At 34.5% G+C, this 24,386-nt stretch overlaps 1 protein-coding gene across 1 annotated transcript; it reads left to right on the plus strand.

Annotated features, from left to right (window-relative positions):
• Window positions 1–7,695: 7,695 nt before the first annotated feature.
• Window positions 7,696–24,352, plus strand: LOC104591571 (ALBINO3-like protein 1, chloroplastic). The gene is made up of 11 exons (XM_010250455.3): window positions 7,696–8,563; window positions 8,952–9,062; window positions 9,393–9,467; window positions 9,847–9,907; window positions 15,895–15,968; window positions 16,063–16,167; window positions 17,743–17,850; window positions 18,149–18,252; window positions 19,985–20,191; window positions 20,293–20,659; window positions 23,713–24,352. Exons 1-11 carry the CDS (start codon window positions 8,213–8,215, stop codon window positions 23,812–23,814), a joined length of 1,665 nt encoding a protein of 554 aa, XP_010248757.1. The 5' UTR covers window positions 7,696–8,212; the 3' UTR covers window positions 23,815–24,352.
• The last annotated feature ends 34 nt before the right edge of the window (window positions 24,353–24,386 follow it).

Raw genomic sequence — 24,386 nt, forward strand, 5'->3', positions numbered from 1 at the left:
GACAATATATGGACCCACCATTTAATTTCTCTCCTCCCCGTCAAATGCATTTACCAAGGGTTTTAAAATCAAACCGCATAATGAACCGGTCGGGGTCTGGTTCTTGGGTCGAACGATTTGACTGTTTGAGTTGAACGGACAGTCTGTTTTGACAAAAATAAATAATAGTCAAAACCATTGAACGATTCGAAGGATTTAACCGCCCAGATCAATGGTTTGCTGACCAAATCAACGTTTTTAAACAAATTAATAATTTTGGGTAAAACAAAATCGGTTCTCAATTTTTCTGGTCCGACCATCCAATCTGATCTGGTTTTAAAAACCATATCAAATTTCACTTCATTGGGTGACAGTCCAAGACTACAAAAGATGGCCCCAACTCGAGCTTTTGCATGGGTTGGGCCTGCCTTTTTTGAGCTTCAAGTTTTTCTTGGGCTTAACCGAAACTTGGGATGGGCTTCAGTTGAAGCCTTAGGTATCTCAAGCTTGAGCCAATCCAGTGTGACCCAACCCGTGCCCACCCAAACAAATATACATCTGTGCATTTTATTTACATACAAATATTTTTTTAATTGTATATGTACATGCATATACAATTGTTAATATACATACACACATTTGTTAATGAGGGTCGGTTTGGTTTGCAGTCAAAATTAAAATCATAATCAAAAGTTCAATTGGTGTTGTTTGGTTCATCTAGAAGCCAAAATTATAATTAATTAAGATTTCTAATTTTGCCTCGTCATTCGTCAAAGTTTGAAGCTTCAACCATTTGAGGAGGGAGCACCGACAATAGAGGTGACAAATGGGTTCCTTGGATTGGGTTGGGTGTGGGTTGAGTACCAACCCACCCATATTGACCCTATTACCGACCACCCATATTTATTGATGTTAGTGGGTCACGATCCACCCTGACCCAAACTATTTATACACACACAAGAAAAACATTAAAAAAAATAAAAGTTTAAAAAGTATTTTTCAAATTTTCAAATAAAAAAAGCACAGAAACACTAAATATGGTAAATATAATACATGTAAAACATAAAAAATTATAGATAAAAAATAATAGAAATTTAAATGAAAGGATCATTTCACATAAAAACAGAAACCTGTAAAAAACACAAAGAATTACAGAAAATGCAAACAAATACAAATTGCAAAAAAAATAGATTTAGAAAAATATGAAAATAGAAATTGCAGAAAATTGGAAGGCGTTATAAAAAACAACAAATGCCATAAAAACAGAAAAAATGCAAATAAAGAGCAAACAAATACAGAAATGTATAAATTGCTAAAAAAATAAATTATTAAAAACACCGGAATTATAGAAAAACATGAAAATGCAAAAACATATACAAGAAAAAATATAAATTTTGCAAGAAATTGAAATAAAAATGGTAAACTAAAAGCAATAACATTCAAATAGCCATAATAAATTAAACATACAAAAAAATATTTTTTTAAGTATTTACATACATTTTCAAATGTAGAAAATTGAACAAGTGTCATAGACTAGGAATTACTACAACCGGTCAATCTCATGGAGAAATTTTTGGATACATTAGTGATCTCCAGAGGCAGAGCTCCAGACCCTACATTACTAGAGCCTCATGGATCCAAGGATTTATTTCCCAGAGTTATAGATTGGCAACAAAACCCTTGGAATAGTGACAAGAAAATTCTGTGGAAGAAGAAAATATAAATGTTTTGTCGACATTTGAGGGGGCGGAAGAAAGAACAAAGGTGGCAAGAACTTTTGCAAGGCATTTGGTTCCGTGGGCATTTATTCAATAAACACTGTCATGTATATAGACACCACTTCAGCAGTTTCCTCTCACACTCTTCTGTATGCATCGAGAATAATAAAAGTGGACTTCGGTTTATGTACACGCCTACCGTTTTGGGAAGTTATTTTTTAAAGCTTCCTCAAATAATTAGGCATTTTTTCATTTGTTACGCTAATGTGGTGACAATTAGTGGCTCCTAATTGTCATAACTGGTTGTAATTATTACCTTTCTCAATTTTGCAAGCAAATAAAGTACAAACATTGAATGAAAAAAAATGTAAATGGAACCAAACACATACTTGGTTAGGACAGGCATTGTTGCATCGGCCATAAATCTTGCTATAATGATAAGAAAAATGGTGTTAAAGCTTTTCTCCTATGGGAGAGCGAATAAACCCTAACAACATCAAGGTGACTTGGCAATGACAACCGGCAAACCAATGGAAGTTTGGAATATAGGAACTTCATTTGTTTGATTATTTTAACACTTCTATTGACCCAATTGACCCTGACCCTTTATAACCCATTAGGACTCTCAACTCAACCCCACCCTAACCCTAATGTGTTACTCGACCCATAATGACCCACCTTTGAAATGGGTGGGGGTATGGATGGGTTTGTGAACAGGTCCGTTGAGTGGGTCAAATGGATTGGGGTCAATATTGTGAATCCTGAGGGAGGGTGGTTGGCATCCTATAAAGAGAAATAGGGTTTGGGGGTTCTACTTGAAAGGGACAAGTAGGGTGGACGTGACTACCCTATATAAATGTAAAACAACAATATGAAAATATTAGAAAATTTAATAACATTTTTATTAACTTTATATTATTGTTTTGCTATGTTACCGATGGAATTGGACCACTGTTGGTCGATTTATATGTTATTATTTTTCTGTCATTTGTAGTTAACATTTTATCGGTAAAGTTTATGATTTTCTGTATGTTATTTTGTGTTTTTTATTTATTATTAATTTAAAATTATGTTAATTAACACATTTAATTTTAATATTTTCTAATTACGACCGGAGGTTGGAGGGGGTGGATCATTATTGGTCTATATTAATCTTATTATAATATAAGTAGGGGGTCAACAAATGGATCCGGGTGATTCCCTGCTCGTTTCCTCATTATTTTACGGTCACCTTTGACCTGTTTTGTTTGCCTTCTTCTCCCACGTAATGAAAAATGGATCTAACATCTAAGCTGTCGAGCATTTCAACTTTTAAGTTTTCAAATCCACATCCACATTCAAGTATTCAACCTGTAACAAGGTTTTTAAAAATGAACAGGAAACAGAATCGGTCAGGGGCCATTTCCGGTTAAGCGGTTCAATCGTCTGAGTCAAATGGTTCAACACATGATGACATAAATAAATTAAAATAAAAAAATATATTTATAAATAATAAAAATAGTATAAAATTAAATAAAATAAATAATCAAGAAAATACAGAAAAAATAAAAATAAAATAAATTAATAAAATAAAATGAATAAATTAATAAAATAAAAGCAAGAGTATGAGGGAGAATGAGAATGAGAACAAGAATCAGGTAAAACAAACGGAGAGATGGAAAGGGGAGGAGGAGCAGCGACACTATTCTCACTGCTCGCGAAGAAAAGTAGATGTGCTCCTTCAAAAACAAAAGCAAAAGTTTTGAGAAAATTTATTTAAAATCGCCAGCTGCTGTTGCAAAACTGCCGACCGCCACTGCTCCATATTGCTCCTTGTTGCTGCTGATTACAAGAGGAAAGAAATCCACCGCTGTGCATTGCACATGAAGAAAAAATTCTTCGTATTAATTACTTAAATTTTGTATGATAGAAATTGAAAATTTACAAAAGAAACAATATAATTAAAAATAAACTTAAATGTTTGTAGTAAATATGCAGTGCATTGCACGTGGAAAATTTAAAATATAATAACAATTATTATTATTATTAAATATTGTATTCCATTTATGTCATAAATAAACATATTTTTATTTTAACAATTATTTTATTTAATATGATGATTATATAACATTATAAATGTTCCCAAATGTTTTTGACAAAATTCTGTATTTTTCATTTTTTGTGTTCCATCTTTTTTTTTAAATATTTATTATTCAATTATGACATTATGAGTTTTTTTTTTTTTTTTTTTTTTTTTTTTTTTTTTTTAATTTGGATCATTGGCCCGCCATCTAGATAAGAAAACAATTTTGCTTTTGAATAAGTTTTAAATTATATATTTCATCTATGTTATATAAATAACTTTTTACTTATCACAGTTAATTTTCATTTGACATAATTAATATATAATTTTTCATACTTTCATTTGATTATTTGTATTTTTTATTTTTTAAAGATTTAGTATTTAACTATCTTATCATTGATTAATCCATTTGATTTATAGGTTAACATTAAATTTTGTACTATATTTCCATCATTGATAAAATTATTTCTTATGTATAATACTTATTTTTGTTCAATATAATGAATTTATAATATTAAAGGTGTACCCAATATTTTGTTCTTATAAATATATAACATCATATATGTGTCCAATTTTTTCTCTATTTTTTATTTTTGTGTTTCTTTGTATTTTTAATTTGTTTTTAAATTTGATTATTTGACTATGATGTTGTTCCATTTCTAGATTGATTTTAAATTTAGCATTCCATTTTCATCATTGTTCTTACATTGCATACTTATTGTTGTTTAGTATAATTAATATACAATATTAGAGATATTTTTATTTTTTTGTATTATATATTTTATTTATTTTAATTTTTTATTATTTAATTATGACATTGTTTATTAACCCATTTGTTCCAAAATGGTTGAATTGCTTATCCACCATTGGAGGGAAGAAACTAAATTTGTTTTTAAATTACTTTTCAAAATATTTATTTTTATACCATTAAAATTAATGTTATGGATTTAATTAATAGAATATAATGTTGAGAAAAACATATTTTAAATATATGATTTAATGAGAGAACATACCTTATATATAAGATTTAATTGGAGAGAATAGGAAAATGTTTCTATTTTTTAATTTCTATATTATTTTGTTTGCATTTTATCTATTTTTGAATTTTATTATTTAATCGTGGCAACATGGAATGGTCAATTTGGCCCAAAATGGCTTAATTTTTTATCACCACATAGATGAAAAACTATTTTTTTTTCTAGGTAGATTTTGAAATTATAAGTTTTTATGTTATTAGAATTATTAATTTATCATGTATGCATTTTATTAATAGACTTTAATAATGAGAATAAACAAAAGTTTCTTAAATATATGATTTAATGAAGGTGAATGCAAGTTAATACCTTAAATGTAGAATTTAATGAAAAGGAATTAAATGCATTTAATATCTTAAATTTATCTATTTTTTAACTCATTTAATATGAATAACTTATTATCTTATTTGCCCTATTTTTTATCAATAAATTTAAATATGAAAAAATAAATAAGATGACAGAAATATTCTTAAGGTTATTTATACTTTTTAAAATAATATAGATATTATACTGAAAATATATGGAGAGTGGACCAACTAAGGGGAACGTGAAGCCCACATGATGATACCGTGAAGACCTTATCTTTCATTAATTTGATGCCATGTTTTCTAAATGCATGGATGGGGTGCCATGATGATGCAACGATCTCAAGTGCATGGTCATCGTCAAAGGGCAATATATAATTTTGGTGTATACTGCACATCCACGTAACATCATTCACCTAACGTCAAAATACCAAATCCGACGGTTCTAGTTGAAGGAAGAGAGTCAAAATTGTCGTCCGACTTTCGAGTTCCGTACTTACGTGCACGTCAGAACTACTTGAGGACTTGAGGTTATGGGGTCTCGTGATATTTTTTTATCTATTGTTTATATGGAATGGGATCTGCGCCTTATATGCACATCCATTGTGAGCCGCAGATCCGGTCTCTGTTTATATTGCCGTTGATTGGTTATAAAATTCTGGTTTCATATTTTTTGGATACATACTCCAACAGTCCAACCTTTTTATAAAAGGGAACCCTTTCTGGATTTCTTGCCGAAAATTTTGAAGAAGAGACTGTAACGCGGACAGACAATTTTCTTTCCCACTAATTTGGGGGTCAAACACATCACTTTATTGTTTCGTTTTTTTTTTTTTAATAAATTACAAATACCCCTTAGTACTTACTTATATAGGGTTAGTGATAAAGATCCTTATACTTTAATTTGCGATAAAACCCCTTTTGAAATTTTACATTGCAACAAATATTCCTTTAGCCATTAAGACGATGGAAAACATAAAATTATTAAAATATCTCACTAAACTTTATTTTTTTTTTCTTACCATTTTATCTTAAAAACTTAACTGACGAAAAAATTCCTTTAATCCTCCCTAGAAAAGGAAAACTTAACTGACTCAAATATTTCTTTAAGCCATCATGATCCATCTCAAGCTCTTACCTTGACTCCGTTTCATCCAAACACAGCCTCATCTTCGACTCTAGCTGGGTGGTCCCTCCTGTCCTGACATACCTTCTCTCCTAGCTTGTTGGAAATATAAGAGGCCTGTCAAGTGTGAACGAGAGAGAGAGGGGAGGTGTTATGGAAGCTGCTCCCTACAAAGCTTTGTTGGACGGTATGGAAAAAGAGGAACAACCGAGTGTTTAAGGAAAAAGGCAATTTGCAGATATTCCCATCTCTGGCTTTTTGGATTTATATATGCATGGAGAAATGAGAATCCCCAACAAATGCAACTGTCACAGTCCACCCATCAATTACAACAAGGGTGACTGTTGTTCCCCAAGTTTCCCCTGCCCTGCCCTAGATGATACTATACTAACGTATTAGCCAGTGTATGTGTAGTGATGAAAGCTCAAGGGACAAGGGTTGGCTCGTACAAAAGATTGCAACTGATGCTTGCCTTTTCGCTGAAATTCTATTATCAGTTTTCAGTTTTCACCCATGGGATGGGAGCGCTTGATAGGAATAGGAATGAATGCCTTTGACTTGAGGAATCGCACCCATATCACGATTTAATAGATTCTGATTACCAAATATAATACGGCTGCCGCGATGTCGTCGTGCCCATCAAAGATCTACGGTCTACCATTACCAACAAGCTAAGCTTCGTGCTGGCAATTTAGGAAATTACAAATTACTTTAAAGGAGTTTCGTAAGGGGAAAGTTTATGAAGAGTACCACAACGACGGAAAAAGGACGACGATGGATTCCATCGGCAATCGGGTTTTATTAGAAATTAGTCCTCCCCTTTCTTCTTCAACGGTTAATGCTTCTCCTCCCTCGAAATCAATGATGACTAGACATACAAAATCACTGACTAGCAAAATTAATTCAATTATAATTATATAATTCAGCTACTAATGAAATGTTTATCTGGAGGCTTATAAACTAACCTGTTGAATTGTTGATGTTGAGGTTAAGATAATAATTTGTTATCTTGAATTTCTGGGTTGATTTAATACGTCATTTATGCGAATTAGTACACCCTTTTTATTTTATAACTGATATTAATTGACCAATCTCAAGAGATGTTAATGCATTACTTGAATGGCAGAGATCAACTGAAATGTTATTACATTATTTGACTAAGATTAATATACTTCTCTAGAAAACCAATTTAATAGCATAACTTATTTGGTTGATTTGGAGTATCACTTTTTTGGATGGTCCAAATCATTTGAAATTTCAGTATATTTCTTTTTTTGGATGGCTGACATTTTCTCAATGATCTCAGACTGCTTTGATGGCTTAAATCTTTGACTTAATTTGATAAATCATTCATTTCATTGACTTAGGTTATAAGAGACGGGATTTCGGATTTCGTCCTTACCTCATCTCTCAAACAATTGCAGTTTGCAGCTATGCATTGACAATATCTCGTACTCGTTTGTTCCCAAATGCATGGCTGAAGTACGGAGATGCAAATGTTGTGAGGATGAAACCCGATCGATCTCTAGTCTAGTCTAGACCGTCTCCTTTCGTCTATCGTATCTTTAGATTTTGAGATTCCATTTGAATGGTCTCTCATTACATGAATGAAAACATCAAAATATCTTTGAAAGTGGGTCATGCTCATGCCTCATGCCATCATCAAAATCATTCATCGGGTAGAATCTGAAAAACAAAGGCGAGTGCCAGACCCAGACCCTGGACTCTGCAGTTTACCCAAAAAAGAAAGAGAGCGCAAGAAACCGGAAATCGAGAAACGAGGCTTGCAGGGAAACAATTGGTTCTGCCACTTTTTATCATTTCTTTCGAAGAAGGCGGCAAGGGCAACCAGAGAAGGACGAACCAACAGTGTAGAGCCTTCTCGGTCCGCTCTCCGTCGTTGAAAGTAGACTACCATTGTTTCTTGATTTGAATCTACTGGGGTAGGGTTTAAGAGCCAGCATCTAAAGTTGCAGAGCCGGTAAGAAATGACCACTTTTCTCTCCTTCTCACGTCACCCCTTCGTTCTCTTCCCGGTCACAGAGCTGGAGCCAACTAGAGCTTCGAAACTACTTCTTCCTCCAAGATATAACGGTTTCTCCAATAACAAGCGCCGCCTTCGCAGTGCAGTGGGCGTGGTTAGGTCTGGCTTGCAGCCAGACTTCCTGCCCGATCTTGATAGTGCGGAGGGTTTGATTCGGGGGGTATTCGGTAAAGCCGAAGGTTTTCTCTATACAATCGCCGACGCTGCCGTATCGTCCTCGGATTCTGTAAATGGGGCCAAACAGAACAGTGATTGGCTTTCGGGGATTACAAATTACCTGGAGACAGTTCTGAAGGTACTCTGATGCAACAATTAATCTTGGAAGAATTCGATAGCCCTTATTCACCTATAAATTGAAAGAGAACTACTTACATTCTTATAATAAACTCCCTTTCTCCATAAATTACACTCGGGGAACATCTGCAGAAAATAAAATGCAAAGGTCGTCATGCAGTCATGCTTCCTTTGTATTTATAGATAGAGAGTACTAATCCTACCTGTATCAATTTGACTTCTTTTTAAATTTACGTTTTAATATAATTCTACTGCTAGTCAGGTTCTGACTAACCCCCTCCCTCTCTGTTGACGAGTTTGGAATTACTTGTTTACTGCTTGTGTATAATTGTGTTTCATATGGCACCAGAGTATGAAATTTATCATTAATGAACAGGTACTTTTTTCAGGTTTTGAAGGATGGGCTTTCCACTCTACACGTTCCTTATGCTTATGGATTTGCGATTATTCTTCTCACTGTTATTGTTAAGGCTGCCACGTTTCCTTTGACAAAGAAGCAGGTATCTTTGTGTAACTTGCGTATATATTGCATTACATTGGTCTTTGCGATAGGAGTCAATCTTATTTTTTATGCATTAGAGAGAATATGCTATCTTTATCTTTTCCAAAGTTCAAATGATATTTCATTTTATTCCATTCTACTTTTTGTGGCCATTCTTTTCCATATGAATACCGTACAATGCAACTCAGTTACAACTATCTCGATTTTCCCGTCATTTAAGTTGGAAAAGATTCTTTAAGACCTTAATTGAAGTTTCCATTAGATTGAAGGATCTTATCACGAAAAAGTTTATTCCTCTCTCACTCACCCAAAAAAATGTCATGCACAGGTTGAATCTGCAATGGCAATGCGTTCTTTGCAACCTCAAGTGAAGGCTATCCAGCAACGCTATTCGGGAGATCAGGTGCCCTGTCTCAAGAATTTTCTGGAAGATTTCTAGTCTTGAAATCTAGGTTGCACATACTTATAGTGAAATTCAATTAGCAACGAGAGATGAAAGGGAAAGAAACAATGATAAGTAACTAAAGTTGAGTCATTCTAGTTCTAGTTGGTTTGTGGGGAATACAGTTATCCTACTTAACTATCTGATTCTTTTTATCCATGCTAAATTGTTGATCTAGTCAAAATAGTAATGATTGCAATTAAGTGGAAGAACTTATTTTGACTGTCTATAATCCAAAACAAGTAATTTGTTCTTTCAATTTCAGTTCATTTCTGAAAGCAAATCAACTTTGACAACATTTCAATGGATAAGCTTTTACTTGTGATATTTTTTTTTGCAGGAGAGAATACAACTTGAGACTGCTCGCTTGTATAAACTAGCAGGTGTAAACCCATTGGCAGGTAGTAATTCTGGCATTCAGGTTTGAGCTTTAGTATCATACATGTTGCTGCATTAGAACTATTTGTATTCTTCTTGAATCTTGACAAATGAGGAACTCACTCATATCTTTTGTTAGGTATGATGTCTTCTGTTTACTTGATTGTGTATAAGGTTGTAATATGCAGCAATTATATCTCTGCATATCAATATTATATATTTTACTTAATGAGATTTGATCCTGGTGTTCTTATATTCTAAATTCCCAAAACCTTAGACATGGTTGTCAACATAGTTGTCAAGTTGTCTAGGCAATTTTGGGTGACAGTGGGGTGCCTAGTCACCTAATCACCTAGGCGATGCGTAGGCAAAAAGGATTATGAAACTAAAGAACTAACTTTTAGCTAGTTCTCTAGTTTTATGTAGCATTCAGCATGTGTATATTGGTTGAAAAAGATAGCAATTCTCTTTGTTAAGAACATTAAATTTCCTCTCAAAATGTGGCAAATCATCATATCTAATAGATAAAATATTTTAAGTATATTAGATTCAATATTTTCAAAAGACAAAGGAACCTAGATTGAACTATTTCAAGTATATCATTTAGTTAGTTCCCTAGTTTTTATATACCATTCAGCATAAATATTAATTGGAAAATAGAAATTCTCTTTATTAGGAACATTAGATTTCCTTTCAAAATCTGGCAATTTATCATATCTAATAGATAAAAATATTTTGGATATATTAATTTCAGTATTTTCAAAAGATGAAGGAACCTAGAAAAAACAAAAGAACCTAGGAGAAAATGAGTGGAAGTAGATTGAGATGGTTTGTTCACGTGCATAGAAGACCATCTACGACACTTGTTAGAAAAAGGGATTTGGTACAAGTTGAAAGAGGCTGGAAGAGATGGGGGCAGACCAAAAAGGACTTGGGTGGAAGTAATTTAAAGAGAGGTGCTAATTCTTTTGCTGATACACTTGCAAAGCAAGGGGTGGGAAGGGATTATTTGTTTTGGGCTTTGTTGTGATTTGATTTTCTTTTCAGGGAGGGTTAAGAGAGTTTACTTCTTCTATTGCTTTCTTGCAATTCTTTCTTTAATGTTGTTTAATAAAAGTTTCTGTTACTGATCAAAAAAATGTGAAATTATTTAAGTGCCCATAATTTAAAATGGATATGACACTGATGACTGAACAAAATGGAATGGTGAAATAGGATTCATGTAGTTGACCCCATATTAGATGGAACAAGGCTTAGATGATGATGATGAGTTTCAACATTTTCAAAAATAATACATATTGTATAAAGCAATTTCATATTAATTAGCAACTAAAGATGCTATAATTGTATAAGAATTTAAGATTGGAAGTAAATGAGAAAAGAACAAGGATGGAGCTGCTGTTGTAAGATGGAGATAGAAAAAAAGAAACCTTTTTGTACTTCTATTCTTTATTTCTTTTGCTTTTCTCAAAACCCTTTGATCTTTTAAAGTTGAAAAGTAAAACTTTAAAACAAAGTATGAAGTATATAATAGAATTTATTTTTTATCAATTATAATAGATTGTATTAACTATTAACACACATTAGTAAGATGTAGCAATATAAATTATATTATAAGGGTGCCTGCCTTACTGTGATTGATTGAGGCGTTTAGGTGAGGTACCCAGCCAAGTAGTGTGTCAATGGACCGGTTTTGGATTGGACCCTGTCCAAATCAAAATCAATTTGGACGGACCAATAAGACATATTGAATTGGACCAGTCCAGACTTAATGGTCCAAAGTATTTATTTGATCGGATTGGACCTGGACCATCCGCAATGAATTCATATTGCATTGGGTCGAATTGAACCAATATTTGGTCCAATGATAGAAGATAAGAATGCAGGTGTCAATGGACTAGGTTTGGGCTAGAACCAATCTAAATTAAAACCAATTTGAACAGAATGGATGGTCCAGACATTAAATTGGACTGGTCCAAAAATGGCCCAAAGTATTCATTGGATTGGATTGGACCTGGTTCATTTGTAATGGATGCATATTGGAACATTTACACTCCTAAAGCCTAAGGTGTCTAGTCGCCTAGGAAACACCTTGACAACTATGGTTGTCAATCATTGCTTAGGAGGCCATGTTTCCACGGGGACTAGGCAAGGGTAACCTAAACAAATTGCACAAGGTGATAATACTAATAATACATCACCACCTAACTTCAACTAGATAAGTTGGCAATTAGAACATTTACAGTATCTGTCATATATATATATATATATATATATATCTGTCATGTTTGTAGCACATACCATGCTATTGTCATAAAGTTAGAATGGTATGACTACCATCCAGTGTGCTAGTTTGTGACATTATCTGTTCCTGAACACCATTCATGAATTTTTACTTTTATTTTTATAATTTTTCTTTTTCTTTTTTTCTTTTCTGAAGATAGAAGGAATTTTTTCTTTTTTATTCTTCTCTCTGAATTAAAAGAGGGCTGTTTTTATTCCAGGTAAGAACAAGGATAAAAATTTCGATACGATAGACCCCGTATCATATCGTATCATATCTTTACAGGTGTTTTGGGAACCCTCTTTTTTTTTAAAAAAAATTTAAAAACCTACCCAAAAACAATTTTTGAAAAAAACAAAAAAAAAGCGTGTGGTTTTTAGTACCGATACACAGAGGTGTATCAATACTTTGAACCTTGGGTAAGAAAAGTGCTGCTTTTCTAAAAAGGAGGATGAGCTCATTTATTAATATTCTATTTTGGTGTTTTCCTCTTATAGACATTAAATAATTAATGTTGGAACAGGATTGGTGTAGTCAACCCCAAATAGTTGGGATTAAGTAGGGGTTATCGTGGGCTGGGCCCGGGCCAGGTTCTGGGCCCACAATTTTAAATATGAAATATTAAATATATAATAAAGCATTAAATATATAGTATATAAAAAATAATATATATATATATATATATATAAATATACATTTATGTTATGCTTTATGTAATATAAAATATTATATATAATATGTGTTATATATGTAATATTTATATACAACATTAAGTATAAAATAAAATGAAACATAAACATATGTATATATTTAATTTATATTAATAATTGTGGGCCAGGCTGGGCTGAAAATGCTCACCCCTAGGATTAAGGCTGAGTTGAACTGAACTTTTACATATATTGAAGATCAAAATCTAGCTAAAATGACAACTCAAAAGTAAAGTGAATGAAATTTGTTTACTGGGTGAATCTATGATACCTTAATACCTATACAAGGTACCTTATCTTGTTGGATACCTCACCTTTTAGTGTATATTTTGTATCTGATGCCATATCCATCCGTGTCCTTGCTGTATATGCATGGTAATGTCTTAATAGTTGCTTAATTGCAGAGGTGCTCAACCAATTACTGGTGCCAAAATTCACATAATTCCCTTGACAACTAAGGCGCTATTTTTTTTTTGATAAATAAAAATATTTATCACAACAATATTTTTTTTTTTCTATTATAGATAGAAAAACTGTCCCTACTTTAAGAACAATCACAACAATAACGCCTTAGTTGTCAATGGGTCAGGTTCAGCACGGGTTTGGCTCAAACCAAACCCAATCTGAAGCCATATCAACACACTACTGGCCTGGCCCAACTAAATGGATAGAGACGGCCGAACCCAACCTGTCCATTCCCATATATAGTCATCTATAGTTCTATACTCAAACAAGCATATGCATATGAATATTTAAGCACTGCAGTATCAATGGATCATGTTCAACCTGAACCCCGATTAAGACTGGCCCAACTATAACCCAATAGGGTTGGGTCAGTGCAGGTTTACCACTTAGCCCAACTCACTGACTTCCCTAAATAGATTCAAGGGGCTTCATAATACCTTTTATCTTGTCATAATGGCCCCCTTTCCACATGTTATAATGTTGATTAAGAAGTTAGTTTTTTACTGTTTTTAAATGACTGTCTTTCTCAACCTGCAAATAGCACTTTAATCATATTGAAAGTCAAAGTTTAAGACACTAATGTTATACAGCAAGAAATCAACATGGATATTCTGTAGCTAAGGAATTCATTCTGAGATTAAGTATCCCGCATGTATAGGAAACCTATGTTGAAGTATTTAGCATATTGAGATATGTTAAATAAGGCATAGCCTAAATTTATGAAAGGGATAACATACATTGTTGAGGATGGTCACAGGCTAAGATTTTGGACAGATGTTTGGTGTGAAGAGAGGATCTTAAGGACTGTTTTCCTTTGTTGTTTAACATAGCATAGAACAGACATGGACTGGTGATGGACAACCTTGATTCCTTTAATGGCAGAATGGACTGGGGCCTCATGTTTAGAAGACATTTGAATGACTGGGAGGTTCCCCAAATGGCGGAGCTGCTTTAGGTGCTAGGTAGGGTAAAGGTTAACACAGATCAAGAGGACAACAGGATTTGGAGGTGGGAAAAGTCTTGGTTTTTTCCAGCAGAATCCTTTTACAATCAGGTTGCTAGAGCTAGAGGGGGTGGGCGGGGGGAGCGGGGGTTCTGCTTAGAAGATTTGGTTTTTTGCCGTGCCATCCAAGGTTTCTTTTCTGATGTGGACAGCAGCTCTCAACAATCAACTCAAGATAACCAAATCAGCTGGGGTATGGGGTTGGATAATGATCTCTGTATCATTTGTAAGGAAGCCACCGAATCTGTCAATTACCTGTTTCTTAATCGCAAGCTTGGAGGCTCTGTGAGTGTGGGTGAGGAACATTTTTGGTATAGCTGGTTGTACTCCGGATACAGTGGATTTTTTTTTTTCAATAGCTGGCAGATGCAGGTCTGAGTAAAGAAGGGATTACAATCTGGAAGGCAGTCCCTTTGGCTGTGTTTTAGACTATTTAGACAGAGAAATGCACAAAATTTTGAACATAAAACTGAATCTGAAGATAGGCTGATATCTAAACTTCAGGCCAGATTTCTTTCCCGGGTTGGTGGGCATAGAAAAGGAGGCGATGTGGTTCTTTTTTAGGAGCAATCTTTCTGTCTAACATGGGGTTTATAGTTTGTATATTCCCAGTTTATAGGTCCTTGGAAGATTGACGTGGAAATTTACTAAGGCTGCAACTATTTGAGTGGTTTGGGAGGAGAGGAACAACAGAACTTTTAATGGCAAAAGTAGACATGTGGAGGATGTAATAGAGACAATAAAAGTGAAGGTAGCGTTCTGGATTAAAACTTTGGTTTGCTTTCATAGTTTCACAGTGACTAATATTCTAAGGGTTTGGAAGGAGATAGCACTTTCCTCTAGAGACAGACAGAATAAAAATGGAATGGATTGAAGACCTCCACAAGGCAGTAAAGTAAAGCTGAATTTTGATGGAAGCTCTTTGGGTAACCTCGGCATGGCAGGTATTGGTGGGGCAGGGCAGATTGTTGTCTCTTTACTCTGGACCAATTGGTATGGCTAACTCCATAAAAACTGAACTGTTGGCTTTACTACAAGGTCTCAGGTTAGCTAAGCAATTGGGCTTCAGTCAATTGGAGGTGGAAGGGGACTCGAAAGTAATCGTTTCTTGGGAAAAATGTAACAGAAATATTCCTTGGATCCTCAGGAATGTTTACAGGGAAGTAGAAAGGATTGCAAGAGATCTGAGTATTGAATTCAAATGGGTTAGAAAGGGAGCAATTGTTCTGGGCATCTTTGTAACATAGCGTTGATTTTGGGTTAGAAATCATGGTTATCAATCAAAATTATACTGTTTTTTTTCACATATAATTAATATAATCAAAGTTTTGCTGATAAAAAAACATATACTTGATCTTAAAAACAAAAAAAGATATCATAGGGCATTTGATGGAAAAGAAGCTTAGCAATGAGATCCCCTTGTTCCTTTTTTTTGGTGAATTAATTTCCATATCCTGCTCTCGTTCCATGCTTTTTGTAATTTGTTTCCTCGTGGAAGCTTTTCCTTTCCCTAATAGTTTATCACCTCTCTTACTTTACTGCTCATGACAGGATGCCTGCCCACTCTTGCTACAATACCTGTTTGGATTGGACTATACAGAGCTCTTTCAAATGTGGCAGATGAGGTAGAGTTCCTCTGTGCTATTCCCCCTTTTGGTATTCTGCTTTACATTCAAAATCCACTATGAGCTGATTATCATCTTTTCATTTGATTGTTAGGGGCTCCTAACAGAAGGCTTTTTCTGGATACCCTCCCTTTCTGGTCCAACTACAATTGCTGCTCGGCAAAGTGGCAGTGGGATCTCTTGGCTTTTTCCTTTTATTGTGAGTTTCTTGAATGATCTTAAAATTAAAAATACCTCTCTTGGGAAAATTATTTTTCTGTTACAACTGCTTGGATATTCTTGTTGACATGTAGCAGTTGGGCCACTTTATATCAAGCAGAACATCATATTTAGGTATGTATTAATTATGTTGAAAGATGAAATGCAGTTGGTCAGACCATATGATAGTAATGCTGAATAGAAGTCCCAGCAATAGGAAATTAAGAAGCTTCCAAAAATAAAGAAAGAAGAATAGTTGGTATTATAGAGAGAACACAACATGATGATAGAGAAAGAAAGAATAGAAAAAATATAGAGAATTGTCATAACATAGAAGAGATACCTCATCAAACTCCTACCAATCATCGGATTTTTATTCTTCAATTCATCTCTGAAAATATCAAAATACAAAGGCTGTATTAATAGACTCTGATAGGGCATCAAGCCTCCTTATACAGACACCAAATGAGAGTAAAAGCTTCTAAAAGAACACATCAGCAGTTGCACTAGAGCTAAGTAACCATATATTATTCACAACTCAAACATGTAATCTCACTCTGACTAAATGCCCACTGCCAATTCTCTATGAATAAATAAACATAAAACAACATAAAAATAGGTTATGGCAGGACAAAATTGTTGTAGCTGATCCTGAATGGTTAGAAGCAAGGCTGGAGTTGAGTTGAACACAGAAATAAACAAATTAGGACTGAAATCCCATTATCAATTGATACATCCTCGGTAAAATGTCCATAGCTTACCCGGAATACATTGGATTTGAAAGCCTTGATTTTCTGAGTAGGTAACTGAAGAATCATTATAGTGTCACACAAATAAAATCAGAAATTTCACCTTAAGAAAGAACCATTATAGTTGGTTTCTATTTTATTTTTACTTAACCAAGCTTTTCTTTTGAGGCTTCCTTAGAAGATACTCTTTCTGCATCATACAGCTCACAAATCTTAAATTGAAATCCTGTTTACTACTTGGGTTGCATTTGCAATTAGAAACAACTTTTTCAGTCGTGAATTAAATGTATGCTCATTCAGTCCAATTTGAAATTTTGTATAGAAAAATAGCTGATCCAAGCTCCATGATCAGAAGAAAATACCAACTTGTTAGTTAATTAGTGAATATTGAATAACTAAGAATTATACATAATTGAAAAGGGTGTAAAAGTATCAGGACTGAGCAAGTGGGTCTGAACCAAAATAACAGAGTGGGACTTCATTTTTTTAGCAGTTAATTTTATGGTAAGAAATTGCCTATGAACGAAGTGACTACTGAAATATCTTTTCTTTGATTTAGATATGCAACATTATTATGATACTCTCTGACCAGTCAATTATTAATACGAGCTAGACATCAATGTGAGGCTGCTGGAGAAGATACACCAGTAAATATAAATTAAAATAAAATACATAAGAATGTTTGAGGTGTGGAGATATTTTTACCTGGTTTTTACGTAAAGATGGTTTACTCATTGCGACTTATGCTTGTTGTATTAGAGGTTTGGTTCTCCATGTTAAAATTTTGTGGAAGCTATTCCAATCCAAGATAATTGATGTTGTTGCAGGATGGTCATCCACCCCTCGGATGGTCAGACACCTTGGCATATCTTGTCTTACCGGTGTTGCTTGTCGTCTCACAATATATCTCAATTCAAATAATGCAGCCATCACAGGTTTGTCCAGACGCAGATTATTATATCATCTCTTTGGATCAGGACCTGCTTCTGTTTGCCTTCCCGTTCCCCCATATCTACTAGAACTTTTTCCATACCTTACATCATTAGTTTGCTATGCTGTGCAGAGATGGCATGGCGTTTGTAGTGTGCTTTAAACTGTGATTTGCATTTGATGACATCTAATCTTGTTGTTTGCTCCCGTTTCCTCATGAATGTGTTTTGAACTTTCTATACTTTAGGTTTTGTGACTCCTGTGATTCTTCTGCTTATCTTATTGCATGTGGGTATCTTTCAGGGTAATGATCCAAACCTGAAAAGTTCTCAAGCCCTAACTAAGTTCCTGCCATTAATGATTGGTTATTTTTCTCTCTCTGTGCCTTCTGGGCTAAGTCTTTATTGGTGAGTGGTTTTTCTTTATTTTTGGGCATTTATATAGAAGCATGTGGACAACTTTAAATCCTTTTTTTTTTGGTGAAAATTTGCACTCTGAATCACAGCCATCCTGTATAAAAGTTTAAGCAAAAGGGTGAAAGTTTCAGAATTTAAAGAGTTTGAGGCATGGGAAAGATAACAAATAATAGCATTTATTATTGTCATATTTACTTTGAGGGTTAGATTGCAAAACAAACAAATTTATGAGGAGAAGCACAATACTTAAAAGGGCAAAAATATCGAGGATCAATAATGATGATGGAGACAATGACAGTGATGATGATTTAACTATATGGTATATCAAATTCTATGGTAGTTTTTAGTATAATAATTAATATTTATCATAAATTTGTCTTACAATATTGCCTTCAATTCAATATAAATAATGTGTTTTCCTGTCTCTCATCTCTTCAAATTCTGGGATTCCACTCTTTAATTTCACCTTTGAAAATGAATACTATGATTAGTCTATAAGCGAGAAAAAAAAGAAAGCTGTGTGTGTATGAATTCATATATGGTTCCCTTGTGCTACTCTCCTTTGGGGACCATGGGTAACGTAGACTTGTTGGCATAAGTAAGTTCCATTTATTTTTGCCTTATGAAATGTGCAGTTAAGGCTTTCTCACATCATCATATTTGAACACATCCCACCTGACTAGGGATCATCATCATCTAAGCCTTGTACTATTTATATTGGGGTTGGTTGGCTACACGATTCTGCTTTGTCATTCTGTTCTGTTCTATGCCACATACAGTGTTAAATTATGAAACCTTGAATCATTTCTCATTTCTTTGTATCTCAATCCCATATCCTTTTTGGCCTACCCCTAGCTCTTCCAACCCCTTCAACTTGTAACAAATTACTTCTTTTATGGTGCTGTAATTGGTCTTCTCTGCATTGGAGCTACTCCTAGGTTCCTTAAAATGAGTTTATTTTTTTGGTCCTGTCCTTTGATCCTTTCTAGTTTTTCCACTCACCCATCTCAATATTCGCATTTCTGCTACACTTGTTTTTTAGGTATGTTATTTCGTGTTTCTTGACTCCCCAACACTCTGTTCCTTTTAGCATAACTAATATTCGCCTATGACATGAGACTCCAGGTGTACCCCTCCATTTTTCCCATCCCATCTATCTAGGGTTATGACACCATTTATTTCTTCATCTCATTCCATTCAAGGTCATATCTTCTGAAAATAATGAATTAACAAATCTTTGCTCAGTACCTGGAGCTAAGTTTTTTTTTTTTTTTTGAGAAAAAGTTAATCAGATTTCATTGAAAGAGACAAAGAGTACATGAGCAGATGTACTACAAGAGAAAACAGCAGAAATACAGAATTACAAGGGGGGAAGCTTGTTGCTGTATAAGTTTCTTTTTAACCTCCTGTTTTTCTTTCAGAGCCTTCAACTTGCACAAAACTGCACCTTCTCACTGCTGTACTCACTATCCTTCCATTTATATGGCCAAACCAGCCATGGCATACCTAGTTAAGGCAAGGATACAGTTAAGACAAATTGTTGGACATGGAATTTACCTTATTTGTTGCCAATTGATGCTATTGCAATGTCCTCTCTAATACATATTTTTACTTTTAGTTCTTGTTTTACCATTCATTAATCTGAACTCTCTTGAAGTCTTCCTTGTCCATACTCTGTAGACAAATTTGTGAAACTTAACATATTCCATCTACATTTATGCAGGTTGACAAATAACATTTTAAGCACAACACAACAGATATGGCTCCAAAAATTAGGTGGTGCAAAAGATCCAATGGCACAGTTTAGTGATGCTACCTCTAGGGAAGAGCTATCAAAGATTCAGAAACCAGTCATTCAAGCAGGATCAACTGTAACAGAAACCCAACAAGAAGAAAATTCAACTTCAGGAGGTCTACGCCGTGGTGAAAGGTAAACAGTTACTGATTCCTTCACTTCTAACTTTATTGTAAGCAAATCCAGTCGTTTCTATAAGGTTAACCAACGTGTTGCTGTCTTCTCCTTCTCCCCAGATTTAAACAGATAAAGGAGCAAGAAGCAAGGAGAAGGCAACAAAGGGAAGAAGAAAGGAGGAAAGCAGAAGAGGCAGTTAAAGGAGCTGGAATAATAAATGTAGAAGATGAGTCTAAAGCTAAGCTAGCCAAAGAAAAAGCTGAAACTGAATTAGTTGATATTAGGAATGAAAGAGTTGAGCCTGTGAATGACATGCAAATTTCATCTAATATTGGAGTTCCTCTTGTGAATGGTGATCAATCCATACAGGACTTGGAGAAAGATCATAACAGTATGACTGCACCTAAGATGGAAAATGGTGGACTTGCTGTAGACAGCGAGCTAAAAAGGAAGGATGAGCATCATTCGAATGAAAATCTCAAAGAGGTAGCATTTTATTTGGAACTGTACTTTACACTTTTAAAGCCATATCATATTTATACTCGTAAAAGTTGGCTTTAATTTTTTTTGGCAAGTAAAAATGATTCAAGCTGCTTTAATAGGTTAATTAATTCAGTTAGGCTTTCTGTCTGGATAAGCTGCCGTATTTACTGGGAGAAACAATATGCCCATTCCAAATCATCCAGAGTTTTTGTGAAATACAAATACGCATTATATAGGGGACCTTTTTGTGCATTGGCCATGTATTGCCCCAGTAGAAACCACAAAACACCAATCTGATTTGTAACAAGTGAAAGAAAAGAGAAAAGAGAATCCTGCGGAGAAGAGAAGAGAGAAATAGAAAAGAATGGGAGAAAGTAAGAAACTAATCTGGCCGCCCCTTTCATTAACTTATATATTCATAAAAAAAAGACTACAATGACAACTATACCCTTAGTAAGTCAGCTGATACTAAAAACACTTAAAAGACGCTCTTAATAAAACATAAACTAATGGGCCTTGGGCCCGATAACTCTAACTAAGCGTTATGAACAAACTAAGTGTTATCAGCCCAAACTCAACAGCCCCTAATCCACATATGCCCCATCTCCCACATTTGCATTGGGTCTTTTTAAAAAGTGATATAGCCACCCAGTAAAAGCTATTTTTTTAATGTAAAAATTCTCATAATGCGGATATGTGGCAAGGAACTTGCTGAAACTTTCATCTCTCCATAATCATGTTGAAAATATTACTCTTATTCTTATGTGCAAAGAAAATAAAAGGAAAAGGAAAAGAAGAGAAATAAAAATTTATAACACGCAGAACAAGATTTAACTCTATGCATTAAGATGAGAGCTTATTGCCTTGGGTGGGGGGGGGGGGGGGGGTTGTTAAAAGAACAAACTTATGATGTGTAAAACTTTGGTGCCTAAATCTATTTGTGAAATAATAGAATCAATTACAACTCACCAGGCCTTACACCTAACCTAAAAATGCAGTCTATTGCCTACAGTTTTTTTTTGGTTATTTCAGAAATAAGATCAAAGAGATAAATCATAGTCAAAGCAATTCATCATGCGTTTATGAGGCAGCTGTTGTACTCTTAAGAGTGTGTGCGTCTTGTAGTTGTATTTGTGCCATGGAGGAGTTCCTGCCTGTTTAGGGGTTCTCCCCTCCCCTCCCCTCCTGTTGTATCTTGTATTTTTCTATCAATAAATTTTCTTCAATTTTTTCACCCAAAAAAAAGCGCAGATATACAAAGTACCCAAAAAACTACCCCAAATGGGAAGATTAGAATTATTCCAGATCTACTCCTTTCTTTGCTAGTGAGTCAATAACAGAGTTGGCTGATGTTTGAATGCCATTAAATGAGATGTTAATCCTTGAGCTAAAGGTTTTCCCTTCCTAAGATAATGGAAGAGACCAAGGTGTATACTTCCATCCACATCCATATCACTTGTTTCCCCCAACCTCTATTCCAGTATGCCTTGAGATTTCAACCTCAGCTTTTGACGTCAATAACAATAGCTTATGGACCTGAATAGATCAATACTATATTTCCCTATAGCTCCTAGAGGCACCACCAGCCCCTTGTTGCCTTGAACTTCCTGGGATTTCAAAAAGAGCAACTCTCAAAATTCAGTTTGGTGAACCTCCGTCAGTTTAGTGACAAATGCTGATGAACCAGTACTGTACTTGTGCCTACCTCTTGATATACCATCAGCAGTGAAATTAACTCCTCTCTGGTACTAACCAAGTTTTCCACTCATATGGTTGTGAGCTTAAACAATGCTGCCTCAGTATTGTTGATTCCTGTTGATCCCAGTTAGGGGGTTCTACCCCAATATCCTTGTTGAACCATGGAAAACCTTGGCTCTATCATGTGGAAGAGGGAAAGAACATTTTATAAAACAAATTTTGTTAGTCGAGAATATAAATAATCAAGAGAAAAAAGATTGACCATTCAAAAGAGGAAGAAATGCTGGAATTAGGTCATTTGCAGATCTATGCATATTAAATTAGATTAGGTAATTTGACAATGGATATGGAAATGAACAGAACAGAATGGAAAAAAAGGATAAATGTTGCCAACCCCATAAGTTGGGACAAGGCTTGGATGATGATGAGGTAATTAGAAGGTTTGAGTGAAGAGAAAGCTTTCTAGTAGCAGAATCTCAGTAATTTGAGAATGGAGGGATTTTAGGGGTTAAATGTTGTTATTCTTGATAAGAATGCATGGGGTTAGAAAAGGTTCCAGCAGCGAGATTCTTTCCCTTTGCACGGGTACTTTATTGCCATTGCATTTATCAAAAAACTTCTTAGTTAAACCTTCTGGAGAATCACTACTAAATAAACATGATACGCTGATTACATGAATGTTTTCTTTTACATCTCTGAATTCTCATATTTTCTGCATATATTTTTGTTATACTTGAATGTGTTTTCTTTTTACTTGGGAATTTCTCTAAGATCTAAATTAAGATGATTTGAACAGACTACGTGAATGTTTTAATTGAAGAAAAAATTTATGAAAACTAAAGGGTTATTTGATATGGAAGTACTCAAAATGATGATTGTCTATATTTGATATAAAATTTATAGTTATTCGATGAACATTATTGTTGTTTGTTAGTGCAAATGATTGATGCAAAATAAGAAATCAACTTAGGATTTAGGGGTTTTTTACATGCAAAACTTATTGCCTAGTGGATGCTTAGGTTCTACACCTTGGCACCTTAAAAACTATGCTTAGAACTACAACTTACCCCTCTCTCTCTCTCTCTTGTTTGAAAGTATTTATCATTCTCTTTGATGTATACTTGAAGCTGCATATATTATCATTCCATCATTTCTTTCAGTATTTTCCATTTCATTATTTCGTTGTTTCCGTTCCTTTTGATGCTTCTTTAAAGCTTAATATAACTAGGAAATTAACATAATCGTAGTTCAATGGAAAAAGATGACACTTGTGCGCATTCTCTTGCACTATCAATAACTTCTGTATCTCAGAATGGTGCTCTGAAAATTCACGTCCTCGGAAATTTCTAATATTTCAGGAAAAAGTGGTTGAAGCATACACTACCAAATTTAATAAAGAAGCTGCGGAAAATACTCACCGCGAGAAATTAGAACAGCCTGGTCAGAGGGATGAAGCTTAGGCATTGCATGATTGGTATTTGTGTTCAAATTGAGTAAGATTCCTGTGACCGTGCTTTGGCTTCCATCGTAAGGTGCAGTACAAAAGTTGACGTCTTGACGAGTCTCCTTTCAGTAACATGTAGACCATTGCTAGGCATTTATTTGTATCGAGTAAGGCAGCGGGCTACACAAGCTACTGGTCTGGTCTGGGTCCCTGGGAAAAGTTTCTGATAGTTGGAGGCTGCGGTATTTTTCTTTCAGGCCTATACATCTGCAACAGATGATATACTTGGTAGAGTCTTCAGACCCCATGAGGGGATATTATCTTCTTGTGTATAGAAGTCTCTGCAAATGTCATCTACTTGCTGAATTTCTCGTTACTGAGGAATTCGTATTATTCAACCAAAAATACTGGCATGATCTAATGCAGGTATTATGGCGGGCATATCCAATTATTGATGCTTTGCCCAAGAGAGCCTTTTTGTTGTACTGACTACTGAGTTTGGTCGATTTATGAGCATATCCAATTATAATGCATTTATAAGAAATTTCATGAAAGCTACAATTTCAATTTGGGAAAGCAATTATCAAG

The sequence above is a fragment of the Nelumbo nucifera genome, chromosome 4, assembly GCF_055504915.1.
Source record: "Nelumbo nucifera cultivar China Antique chromosome 4, China Antique-T2T, whole genome shotgun sequence".
NCBI lineage: Eukaryota > Viridiplantae > Streptophyta > Magnoliopsida > Proteales > Nelumbonaceae > Nelumbo > Nelumbo nucifera.

Excerpts from the sequence above, each read along its gene's own strand:
- LOC104591571 (XM_010250455.3), top strand. The coding sequence starts at position 8,213 with ATGACCACTTTTCTCTCCTTCTCACGTCACCCCTTCGTTCTCTTCCCG. Across the intron at positions 9,908-15,894 it reads AGGTGTAAACCCATTGGCAG|GATGCCTGCCCACTCTTGCT; the intron begins GTAGTAATTCTG and ends TGCTCATGACAG. Across the intron at positions 17,851-18,148 it reads AAATAATGCAGCCATCACAG|GGTAATGATCCAAACCTGAA; the intron begins GTTTGTCCAGAC and ends GGTATCTTTCAG.